The sequence below is a fragment of the Lichenostomus cassidix genome, chromosome Z (genome assembly GCF_008360975.1).
Source record: "Lichenostomus cassidix isolate B80296 chromosome Z, HeHo_3.0, whole genome shotgun sequence".
Classification (NCBI taxonomy): Eukaryota; Metazoa; Chordata; class Aves; order Passeriformes; family Meliphagidae; genus Lichenostomus; species Lichenostomus cassidix.
The window spans coordinates 60822211-60835054 of record NC_139511.1 but is presented as its reverse complement, the minus strand read 5'-3'; the positions used below and the strand labels follow the sequence as shown (position 1 = coordinate 60835054).

At 37.2% G+C, this 12844-nt stretch overlaps 1 protein-coding gene across 3 annotated transcripts in view; it reads left to right on the top strand.

Moving 5' to 3' along the window:
• NNT (nicotinamide nucleotide transhydrogenase) overlaps nt 1-12426 on the top strand; it is a 43758-nt gene extending 31332 nt beyond the window's left edge. For all 3 annotated transcript variants that reach the window (XM_085041959.1, XM_085041957.1, XM_085041958.1), the window contains 3 exons: nt 7363-7481; nt 8268-8383; nt 9621-12426. In XM_085041959.1, the coding sequence (XP_084898085.1) occupies nt 7363-7481; nt 8268-8383; nt 9621-9770 (385 nt within the window). In that variant the 3' untranslated portion in view covers nt 9771-12426. The remainder of the gene's footprint in view (nt 1-7362; nt 7482-8267; nt 8384-9620) is intronic.
• The last annotated feature ends 418 nt before the right edge of the window (nt 12427-12844 follow it).

Sequence of the window (12844 nt, the reverse complement as noted above, 5' to 3'; positions counted from 1 at the left end):
CTCAGCCACCACCCTTGCTCAGAATCAACTGAAGCAAGTTGCCCAGAATCTTGTCCAATTGTTTTTTGAATATCTTGTCTCCAGAGATGGAGATTAACAGCCTCCTTTTACAACGTTCAGTCATCCTTATGGTAAAACTGTATTTCATATTTCCCATATTTCAGTTTGCAACTGTTGCCTCTTGCCCATTCACTGGATACCCCAGAGAAGAATCTGGCTCTGTCATTTTTACTGCCCTTCATCTGTATTTATACAGACCGATAAGATTCCCTTGATCCTTCTCTTCTGCAAGCTGAAGAATCCCAGTTTTCAGCCTCTCCTCTTTCGACAGATACTCCATTAAGCAACTTAGACCTACACTTATGGGTTCCCTTAAGATTTCGCTATTGCAAACAAAACTGCTATTAGAGTTCTTTGAGTATTGCATGAAAGGATTGTGGGAGTGCATGTCGCCAGTCTCATGAATTTATTCTGCTGGAGTGCTGCTCCAAAAAGCAGAGATAATTCTTAGATTGCCAGTATTGGCCTCAAGTCCTTTTCTCCTTCAGTGTTTTTATAGTCCTTATAGATTCTGAAAGTACTGGAAAGCAAACATTATGTCTTTCTTGCTGATTGTTTGAAATTTTGCTTGTTTTCTAATTATGATAACTTAATATTTTAAAATCAATCGAGGCTCAGTTTTCATTTCAAACAAGGTATTTTGGCAGATGCTGGTTAGCTGATCTCATTCTCTGATTTCCATATGTTTATTTCAATTAGGTGGTGACTTCCGTTTGGAATCAGTGCTCTAGTAATTAGCATTTTTTGGTTTTGTGTTTCTTCTTCTGCTACTTTTTCAACCTTATTAAAAAGTTGCATGTAAGCTTTTGCCGTGTGTTACAGCACTGTGTTGGATAATACCAGAGTCCTAGGGTTTAGCAGCAATTACTTGTCAGTGTTTAACCGAGATTTTGCAATTTTGCATGTAACATTGCTTTATGGATGTGTTTGTTCATGCATACATGAGAAATGAGGGTGTGTGGTGGTGTATTTGCTTCCTGGAGCAGTCTTCACACCTTGTTCTCCATGTTTGGCAACAGCTCTGTGTGTGTCCAGATTGCATTAAAACATTTGAAGACGCCTTAGTTGTGCAACAAAAAAACCCTTTCATGGCTAATGCGATGACAGTCTTGTATACTTCTGGCTTTCCTTTCTGTGCTTCTGTGGGGGTTAGCTTTTTTTTGACCAACCTTGGTGAAATAAAAAAAAATTATTCTTTTTGCCTTTTAAGTTGGCTTTGCAGGGGAGAAAAGTGAATGAGTCCTTGAAATAAATGGCTTATACTTGAAATGAGTCAATTTCAGGAAGGGATCACTGCATGGTTACCTAGTATTTTAATGAAATAAATCTGTATTTACAGTTTGTGGTAATTCAGGCCTTTCATCACTTTGCTGAGCTCCCATGGTGTTCATTGAGTGCAGCTGTTGTCCTCTGGTTTCAGTAGGCCTGGAGTGCCTCGGGACCCTAATACTCTCACCATCCAGATGTAGTGACACTCTCACACACACTCTGTGGAGGGCTGCCAGCATGGACATAGGATTGCATCAGTCTGTAATGCCCATCGTGTGCCAAGAAAAATTGCGACTGTCATATGGTCTGGTTTTTTGCTTCATGGCTCACCACTGATCCAGAGAAGCTGTTGTTTTAATTTGCTTTGCCTATAGCCATAACATTCTCGGTGGAGACCGCAGATTATATAACACGATGCATAACCTTTGACTAGGATTTAAATTTAGAAATACAGGAGAGTTTTTGGAAACTTTAGACTGTTTTAGTTACTCAGTTGCATAGCTAACATCATCGCTCTCTTGAGATGGTCTTGCAGCAGATCACATCTTTAATGCATTAGTAAAGTCACAGAGAAAGCTGGATATTACTGAGCCTTGAGTATAGCTTTCCCTTGTCATGGATGGATAAATAACAAAACTTTTTATAGGCTAAATCCCATAGCCCCTAGAATCTATTGGCCTTGGAGAGGAAATAGCTGTTATACAACTGGTGTTGTATTTCTGCAAAGTTAGAACTAAGTAAATTGTTGAAAGTTCTTGCCTTACCGAAGTTCATAAGCCACGTTATGTTGTTTGTAGAACTTTGCTTGTGAAATTCTGATTTTTTTCTATATAATAAAATTATATTCTGTAGTAATTTTGTATATTTATATACAAATATAATTACAGCCTAAAACTGTATGTTCTTATATATGCATGGGTTATTGATTCTTTCAATATCCACATCAAGTTAACTGTGCTGGTTTTTACCACAGTATGACTTTCCTGAGACATTTTCTATCAATATGTTTTGTTTTCTTGCATAGTAAGATGTTCTTGATAAGAAAAATACATTTTAATATGGAAGGACTCTTAAAATTGTGCTTTTTGTAGACTTAATAATTTCATAGTTAATAAGTTGATTTTCTGGTAATGTTTAGTTGAGAGACATGCTCATTTAGCAGCCTTTCAAAATAGTTGCTAATAAGTTAGTGTTTTGGTTTGGTTTTGTTTTTAATGTTCTTTTTATAGGTAGATATCTTGAAGGGCTTGGATTTCTGTCTTTTGATGATGGAGAATGTAATTACTTTTGAACACACAAAACCAAGGGTTTTTTTCATTTTTGATAATATTGTAGTATTCATTTACTGCTGTACCTGTGTTTTTTGATTTTTTTTTTTTTATTGATACCTCAGTGGCTGAGCTCTAATCAATTTGTTAAGGGTTCTGTTTTCTTTCTCCACTGTTCTAATATCTTGAAAGTAATAGAATATGTTCTTGGGTATCAGTTACACATTTATCTGCAAATTAATAAATAAGACTGATTACCTACAATTGTTTATGGTATCAGTTTAAAGCCACCATCTGTTGTGACTCTACAAGAAAACCGAGAAAAATTTTAAAAGGTGAGCTGTTAAGATGCTGTCCCAGGCAGCCTGTACACACTGTGTGGCTCACACATGCAAGATGGAAATTACTGTCACTGATGAATGGCAGCATAAGAACAATGTGTGCTGGTGAAAGTTTCTGGGATGCTGAGTTATACATAGCACAGAAACAGAAGGTGTGTACCTGTGTGTCACTTCTTGGTTTGTTAAAATCAACTTTACTGTGTGAGTTCTGAATTATTACTAATACTGCAGATGAAGGAACAGCTGGAGTCCAACAGGCCTGTTTAGCTCCAGTGCTTTATTGATGTAGTTAGAATTAGCAAACTCTGTGGTGCCTGATGGCTTCTGCAAGGATGCAGCTGTAGCTGTGTGCTCCTGGGGGAATATTTTAGGTGTGCTATTGGTTCCATATGGATCAGCTCACCTCTGGATGACCTTTCTAAGTCGGTGTATGATGCTTTGTGGAAGCTGGCTCTGGTTTTTTTTGCCTGTAGTTGGGTTCTTGGGAAGGCTATTGCTCTGAGCTAAGGTCCATCTGGATCTTGCCCCTGCTGTCATAAACCATAGTGGCTGGAAATAGGGAGCCAATATCACCCCTCATTTAAGTATGTGTAATGTAGCTATCTAATTCAATTTAAATTTAACTGACTTGACTGCAGTAGAGCCACCAAGCTTGGTCTGTGCTGTATTACTGGTTCTGGGGATATATGTTGCCTTAGGCATGACAGCAGGCCTAAGCTAGCTGGGCTAGGTCTGTGTTGATGCTTTAACTTAGAGTCTCCATATGTGTGATGAAAATTATACTGTGACACTCCGAAGTCATGCTACACTGCAGCTGTTATATGGCAGGATTCAAGCTGTGGCATACCTGAATGATGCACTTCCCTGTTCATCTAGTTTGTTGGTGCTCTTTCCCCCTTCCTGTTACCTAGAATAATGTATTGGTTTTTGTACTGAAAACAGAGCTGCAGAGAGGTGTCTAAATAAGGTTAATGAGATGTGCGGAACTGTAAGTGAGGCAAACCCCTTGGACAAATACAGCATTTAAAGTGCTGAGTAAGCTAAATTAGGCACCAGCCAGATGTTACTTTGCTCTGCCCAGCTTTGGTATAATGACAGGAGCCCTATCTTTACATGTGGTCCTGAAACACTTTTGCACTGGGTTAGGTGCTGCTCTTGTAAGCCAGCTCTTTCAGTATTGATAACAAGAACATTATCTAGCCAGCTGTAATAAAGATATATCCTGATTTTATGAGCTGTATGAAAAGTAATTACTATTCAGAGATTTCAGTAATTTTTCATGCTATTGTTGTCTTTTTGATATTACTAATGTCATACTACTTCTGCCACCTTCAGTCCTTTCTATCCACCCAACTCCAGTTGTTTTCCGTGCTAAAAGTGCTGTTCTAGGTTTGTGTATGATATTTAGTTTAAATTTAAAACAAAATGCTGTACTTTATGTATTACTTGAAAAAGTTCAAAATACGAACTCACGTGCTGTATTAGCTTTATAAAACTGAAATGTATCTGGTAGAGGCTGGTTAAAAAAGTTGAATATCCTTGCCTCATGCTGTTGACCTGTGAAGTGTAAGTACAAGGTGATGTACACTTATTTTAGTATTTTACAATTGTTGGTGGTAAGCAAGCCCCATATTATTTTGTTAGGGTCAAAAGAAAAATTCTGTGTTTCAGTGAAATGCCAGAATAATGTTTCAAGTCATACACAACATGATTTTGACTGTGTGTTGTGGGTTAGGATTTCTTCTTGATTCATAATCAAACCAACCAACCTAAGGGAGCTCCTGCATAACTGATGGCAAAAGAATATCATAGAAACTTGTCAATTTTTCACTTGAAAGCATTTTTACCATAAAACATGGCTCTGTTTTAAAATAATTTCTGTGTTAAGTTTTTGAATATGAATGGGGTTCATGTTATGAACATGTGAAAGAGCATATGTAACAAAATGTTCCGCTGAAATGCACATAGCTTTGAAGAACTGCTGCTGTTGTGAGTTGGAAGCAAGATTGCTGCTTTTATAAGACACATTATGAACTATCAAGAATTTTAGGTGTCTATTTTCCATGGTTACTTGAATTCTGAGGTTTCCTTTCTATTGGACAGGCTGATTTCACTCCAGAAGTGTGTAAATGTTACCTTGTGACATAATGAGAGCCTTAGAGAAGCTATAATTTTAATTATTCTCTTTGACATTCTTGCACATCCAGTTTCAAGTACTACTGGCAAGCTACTGTCATATTTGGTTAACAGACTCTTACAAGCAGACTTTTGGGAGTCACTTCAATATTTTTCCAAAAAAGCTTTTGTATGAGCAGCTTTCTCAAACTTTGTGAATATGCAGTATGTGGTTTTAAGCAGAGTCTGTCAGAAGTCTCTAACTACTGATGGTTCATGCCATAACTCTTCCTGAATGAAGATAATTTGTCCCTTTCTTTTCTTCTTTCCTTGCCTCTTGCCAGGAATGGTGAAGTCAAAGGTGAAATTCATTCTCTTGGCAGCTTAAATTTTGGCTTTCCAGCCCTTGAAATAAGATTGTATGTGTATATAGTACTTAATAGAAACCTCACGAGTATTTTGTTTTGTGTATTGCCAAAGCAGCTTTGGTCACAAAGGCACTCAAATAATTTTATTAGACACAAAAGAGAATTTTGTTGGAAAATCTATTTTCACTGCCAGAGGAGTGATGAGTTTTCTCAAGGGTACTTCAGAATAAGAGTTCTCCTACTGTTAATGATTGAATTTGGTTTACTTAAGGTCTATCTGCAGTACTACACATGGCTTGTGTTACAGAGTGAGTGGTGTGAAACGTAAGCTGTTAGTAATTTGTGCTGTATATTTGCTCTCTTTTTGATTCTAGGTATTATCCTTTGCAACAGGATCCTAAATGTTTGCTAGCTGAATACAATATAATTCCTTTCTTCTTTAAAAGCATTCGTTTTAAAATTAGCTTGTATCCTACCGTTTGACCTAGAGCTTAAAATTGTAGTATATCTAGTGTTATGTGGATTAATCATATGTCCTTAATTTTGTTGCTGGAGTTCCAATTGTCTCATTTTTGTATTGTATTAATGTTGCCTTGATGGTGGAGGGCTCAGTTGTCCTTTTAAGGATGTGTTTGTACAGTCTTAAATTCATAAGTGATGTCTGTTGATTGGACTGTGACTTGTGGTCCATCAGTGGTGTGTTATCCATTCCCGTCACAGTGGAGTTGAAAATAGAAGTATGTGACAATCCTGTCATGGCAAGTTGATTTATTAGTCTTTCCTTTTTGAAGAAGTCTGAAGTACTTTCATTTAATTCCTGACTTACTTGGATTTCTGTTCAGAAATTTCTATTCCAAAATCCACGAATTCAAAAATCTAAGCGCTTCTTTACTATTTTCCTTCTCTTCCAAAGTGTATATTGGGTTCTGAATTGAACATTTATCTTCAGCCCCATACAATGTTAGTCTGAAGCACTTCTGGCGTGCATGAATCAGCATTCCATCTGGTGATAGCTCCAGAGCTGCAAAGACAGAAAGTGCACAGGACGGTAGACATGGAGATGCCTTGCTTGTAAGGGCTAGTAGATGATCAGAAGAATACCAACAGGAAACATATTTGCTTCTAACCAAATATGTCTTTTGTGGTTGCAGCTAAACCAGTTTAATGTCTCCATTCTGGCTTTTTCAGGTTTTTACTCTTAGAGAACTGCATGCATGCCTGAGTGCCCCAGCTGCCACACTGTTGGTCTGTCTGAAGTTTTAGTAACTCATGAGCACTGTATTTTCTCTGAGTTGTTTTTGAGCTGTTTTGAAAACATTTTTTAAGATGTTTATGCTTAAACTGTTACAGTTTCTGAGCTCTCCACCTTCTCACTCACCCTCCTTTTTTTGTCCCCCTTTTATTTTCTCCTAAGGTCACTCATGAGAAGAAAGTGGCATGTTAATGTAATTCAGCAAGACATTGTTTTGTACCTGAAGTAGAGGCCCTGGTAATTTTTCTCTTGAAGTGTTTCTTCATACAAGTGTTTCTTGTACATACTCTAGATATACTTGAGTCAATAAAGCCATTTGCCAAGGGCCATAATTTCTACTTCCAGGAGTGGTTTTGCTTCAGAAAGGTGGCATGGTCTCTTGCCTTATTCATGGCAATTTTATTTAGTCTGCAGTGTTTTCAGTGATGTAAGGGACCTGCAAAGCATATTAATGTGGATGGCAGTTTTGCAGTTAAAAGGTTTGTTTGTAAAAGTCCAAAAGTTTCTGTCTCAAGGTTTGGAACATGGTACTGCTTGGAAGTGATCCATTAAAGTTTAACAGTTTCATTTTACAAATTGCCATTTGTGCTTATACTTAAGAATTTCTCAGCCATGTAAGTCACAGGTGACAATTTTAATGTATAAAACAAAGCAGTCGAAACTTATTAGTGGGGTTTCTTCCCTTTTAGGTTTGGTATTCACCCTGTGGCTGGCCGTATGCCTGGTCAGCTGAATGTACTGCTAGCAGAGGCTGGTGTTCCCTATGATATTGTACTGGAAATGGATGAAATCAATGAGGACTTCCCAGGTAAGCATGTCAGCCATAAGTTTCCAGTAGACTGGATTAGTTGATTCTTGTTTTGCATTGCACAGGGATTTTTAAAGAAGTCAAGCTATTCAGTTTCTCTTTGTGGAGGACTAGAGGTCTTTTTGGCCAGGGGAGGTGGAGTGGATGTGGGGGGGGTGGGGGAGCTTTTTTTTTTTTTAATAATTGCTCATATCCGTGAAGTAAATTGCAAATTCTTTATCTTTATTATCTGTTACTGCCCTGTCCCCACAGAAGGAAACTATTGCTACTTCTTTAGGTCAAGTATTGTGGATGACTTGACCCTGTCATGTCTTGCAAACCTGTATAGCATTGTACTGGCAACTTCTTGCTTTTGTACAATTTTATTTAAAAGCCAGAAGGTTGGTGGTACAAGGTTTTTCAGAAGAATATTAAAAAGAAAAGCTAGGCACAAAAAAAAAAATTGAAAGTGATGATACTATGTGTGTATTCAACCTCATTTAAATTTCAAAAGGATTTAAATTTTGTGTGGGAGGATGGTCTAATGAGTCCCTTGGAACTGGGTTGTGGATGCTTGCAGTTTGTTAGAGGTAGCTGACAGCACATTTGAGCTCTTACATATAATTTGCCTGAGAAGTTTGTGAAATATTTTTGTGCATGCTGTCTCCATAAATGTTTGTGGAGTATTTAACCATTAGGGGTTCTTCTACTTATAAAGATCAGATGTAACACAAAAATGTGCATCAACCTCAGCGTTCAGATTTCAGATAATTTTTCATCAGTGTTATTTTCTTTGTCTTGCTGCAGAAACTGACTTGGTCCTTGTAATTGGTGCCAATGATACAGTTAATTCAGCAGCTCAGGAAGATCCAAACTCTATCATTGCTGGAATGCCAGTTCTTGAGGTCTGGAAGTCCAAACAGGTGAGATTACCCAAGCTGAGTTATCACTTACCTTTAGCAAGCTTTTAAAAACATTGTTTACAGGATAAGCTAACAAGATTCTTCCACTATTTTGGCTCCCACAAGAAGTTTTTCTCCAAGTTGTTCAACAAAACAGTCAGCACTATGCGGGTGTGATGCATATTTCAGGATTTTATAATCATCATTGAGTGCTTTAATGATAATAATGATAACTGCAATAGAAAAGATCAGTGCTTCTACTAGAATATGATTAGAATAAATGGTGTTCTGCTCACGTCTGCAGCTTTGAAACATTTCTGTATGAATACCTGTTTTTTAAAGTTCATAGCTGACAACTTTAATACTGAGTTGGAAATACAAGAATAAATAATATGCTTAAATAAAATAAAAAATAATAATCAAAACCCAACAAACATGCCCCCAAAAAACTCAAACAAAACTCCAAAGCAATGCATGGCTGAGTTGAGTAGAGAGCATAGACTGCCCAGGTTGAACCAGCAGCTTAGTGACCTTAACAGTTTGCTCTGATCTAAAGTACATATACTTGTGTTTCCTGGATGTGAAATCTTTGATACCTTGTTCTGAATGCAGTCATGGCCTCTGTTGTTCTGCGGGTTATCCGTTCAATTACTCAGTCACAGGCTAATGCATTTATCAGCAGTGTGTGTAGCTCTATTTTGCAATTTGAGAAATGAACATGAACATAGTTAAGGTAAAGCTTCTCAGTTTCTCTGCTGAAGGTGCCATGGTTAGCTAATTTGACTTTTAATAGCTAAGACTGCCTGAGTTTTTTTTAAGTTGCATGTATGAAGTAATACAGATCAATACTAAAGAGACTGTTGCACCAAGTATTTATGTGAACACTTACCTGAGTTTGTGTTGCTATCAGAGGATTGGGTTCTTAAAGGTCAAAACCCTTCAATGTTACAGTCATTGGTGCCCATCTTGCTTTGACTTTATTACATGGAATAAAGTCAATGCAAGTGTAATGTCCACAGTCTCTTCATCTGACATGTAAAATTGTGTTTAACAGTAAAATGTTTCAGAAATTGGTCTTGATATAATTTTATATTCTATATTAAAATTTGAAATCCAGTTTCATAGCAGTGAGCACCCTGTTTTGGTCAGAGTTATGTCTGCCTCCTCTTTCATTGGTGGAGGTTGGTTTTGTGGTTTTTTTTTGAGGAAGGATGGTGGCTGTGTTTTGCTGCTTCAAATGTGAACTCTTTATGTGCAGGTCATTGTAATGAAGAGATCCTTGGGAGTTGGTTATGCAGCGGTGGACAATCCCATCTTCTACAAGCCCAATACTGCCATGCTGTTGGGAGATGCCAAGAAGACCTGTGATGCCCTGCAGGCCAAAGTCAGGGAATCATACCAAAGCTAAATAGTGACTTATATTCTGCTCATATTTCTGACTACAGTTTTGTCACAGAGGTCACAGAAAATGAGAGGTGTAAGAATCTCTCACTGTCATAAGGCAGCTGGCTTTTGGAGAAGGCTGCATTGACTCCTAGGAGATGTAGTTCAGTCAGGGGATATAGACTTTTATAAAAAGATGGGCAGATTAGCCCTTCAAACTAAATCTCCAATGAGACAATGCATAAAAGAATGAAAATGTTCTTATTAAGGTCAACATTGTGCTGTTACAAGAAGGAACTAATAACTCATAGCCATCTTTAAGTAGTTACTGACTTCCTCCTTCCTACAGAAGTCTGTACTTCTGTCATGGAAATTCACTAAAAAATACTGTGCCAAAACTGTATTCAGTCTTATCATCAAAGCTTTCTTTTGGCTGGTATGGATGGACAATGCAACTATTGATTTCTTCAAAACTTAAAAATAAATTTCAAACAGATGCAAGCAGAAACAAATCCTTTCATGTCCCTTCAAACTCAGGACATTCTCTGAAATAGATGCTTACATGATTTGAGACCTAAGCATAATGTTCTTTTTCTTTTGGGGATTGTATGGATGCTGTGAATCAGGAACATTTTAGGAAAGTTACTTTTCTTTAAAATACGGTTCCACTTTTTTATGGTGCACACTTATGTTAAATGAAACACAGGATATCAGGCACTTGCCAAACAATTCTTGAGTCTGACAAGGAAATGTACATTTACTTGCACTGCTTAACTATTTTAAGCAGCTGCTAAATTCTCCGTCTTTTCCAGTCGTTGCCTTTTTAAGTGTCTGAGAAAAAATATGGTCCAGTTTTGCATAGGCAGAACATCTTGCATATCTGATCTGTTCACAGAATTTGGACCACAGTGTTTCAGTTTGTTCACTTAGACTTTTAATTGTACTTGCTACTTAAAAACGTAGTGATGCTTTCTTAATTAACATTTTTGTGATACTGAAAAAAAAGCCTTCTGAACTCTCCTTCTCTATTCTGCTCTTGTGAGATCCTGCTGGTATTGCTGTCTTCTTCATCTCTGGGACTCCCAACACAAGACAAATGTTGACCTGTTGAAGCAAGTGCAGAGGAGGCCACTAAGCTGATCACAGGGCCTGAGCACCTCTCTTGTGAACACAGACTGAGACAGCTGGGGTTTCTCCCCTGGGAGAACAGAAGGCTCTGGCGACACCATTTAGCACTTTCCAGTACATAAAAGGGACCCACAAGAGAGCTGGAGAGGGACTTTTCACAAGGGCATTTAGTAATAGGGCAATAGTAATGGGAAATGGCTTTAAACTAAAGGAGGGCAGATTTAGATTAGATGCAAGAATAATTTTTTTTACTGTGAGTGGGGTGAGGCACAGGCACAGGTTGCCCAGAGAGGTTGTGGATTCTCCATCCCTGGAAGAGCTCATGACCAAGCTGTATGGGGCTCTGAGTAACCTGGTCTAGTCTGGTTCCCTGCCCATGGGGTTTCACTTGGAACTGGATGATCTTTAAGGACCCTTACAACCCAAGCCATTCTATGTTTTTGTATTTAAGATGCTGGAGTTCATTAGATTTTTTCTAAATAAGCTATTATTTGGACAGCACAGAAACATAATAAAGTTAAAATCCAGTGTTTTGATTATTTGACTTCTCACTAATCTAATTAAAAGCACTGCTTAATTTCCATAATAAGTCCTGCATAATTAAATTGTGACATAGATTGCTGTTTTGTTTTTATTATATTAAGATTACTTGAGTCAAATTCAAATATTTGCTTAATAACATGAATTTGTCATATTTCCATAATGATGTAGCAACTGTCCATGGTGACAAAGGCTGAATATAAATAACTGTCCTTGTGTTTGAAAGCATTCATATCTAGAGAAGACAAACTATAATGAAGTAAGTCTTGAAATTAATCCGTCTTGGTTGATAGAACAATTTTTTTTTTATATTACGCCATGCATGGAGACCTCATGGATACAGTATTTCTTCTTGGCTACCTCTGTTTTTATGTGAAGATCACTTAAAACACAGATTTTGGATAGGTAATACATTAAAAAATGTAACAATATAAAGCAGATCCATAACTTTTGCAGATGTCTCTTCTGTGATTTGACATAAAAATTATCATGAAAACAATTATATTTTGTATACTGCAGGAAAAGGCTTGTAACTGAATTTTAGTTTAAAATGTGTCAGCTATATTTGAATGTAGCATGTATGGCCTCTTGATTTCATTGTATTCAACTTTTCCTTCAGGTCTGCAAAAAATAGGAGGGAAATGGGAGAAGAGAGAAAACAAAGAAAGAATTCTCCATCTCTCTCCCTCCTAACCAAGCAAAAAAGAAAAAAATTGGGGATTGAAGGGATCAAGGGATCTAACATCCTAAAGCATTACTTTTTGTCTTGTCAAACTTGAAGTATCTAGCTGCAGTATGCATCATGTCTCTGCTCATAGGTAGCTAATAAAAGAACTAAATTCTCTTTAAAAGTAACAAACAAGGGAGGGGGAACACTTCATTTGTACTCAGAAAAACCCCATATTGTTCCTTTGGATCAGTAGTACCAGGGCTCTCTTTAACATGTGCTTCACCATGGAACACTAGATAATTGTTGAAGTGCTAATAAAAAGTCATTTATTTTTCTCTGCTTATCACTGTCTTTGTTCTCTCCTGTTGTGTTTCCTGAGTAGTTAACTAGTCCAGAACTGTTTTTGAGAGTTAAGTGAATCAAAGTACCACCAAGGGATGTTGAGATTGAAGGTTGTAGTGAAAGGAAATGATAGTAATTTTTTTTTTAAATTTTGTTTGTTCTTTACATTTTTTTATTCTAGGTATGACTGTCACCTGATGGTAGCAACTTCACTTAGCTTTTCTAGTACATGAAGAATGTTAGACAACTGAGAGCAATTGAACAAGATATGTGTGGCTTTTTTGAGATTAAAGAAGAGAAGAGAAAAGCTGTAATAACTGACTTGTCTGAGTAGTTAATTTTTCAGTGGCTGAGGTGTGAGATGAATCCTATCCCTTTGAGCCAGGTGCCATATAAGTTTGCTTCAGTTGGTGTTTATT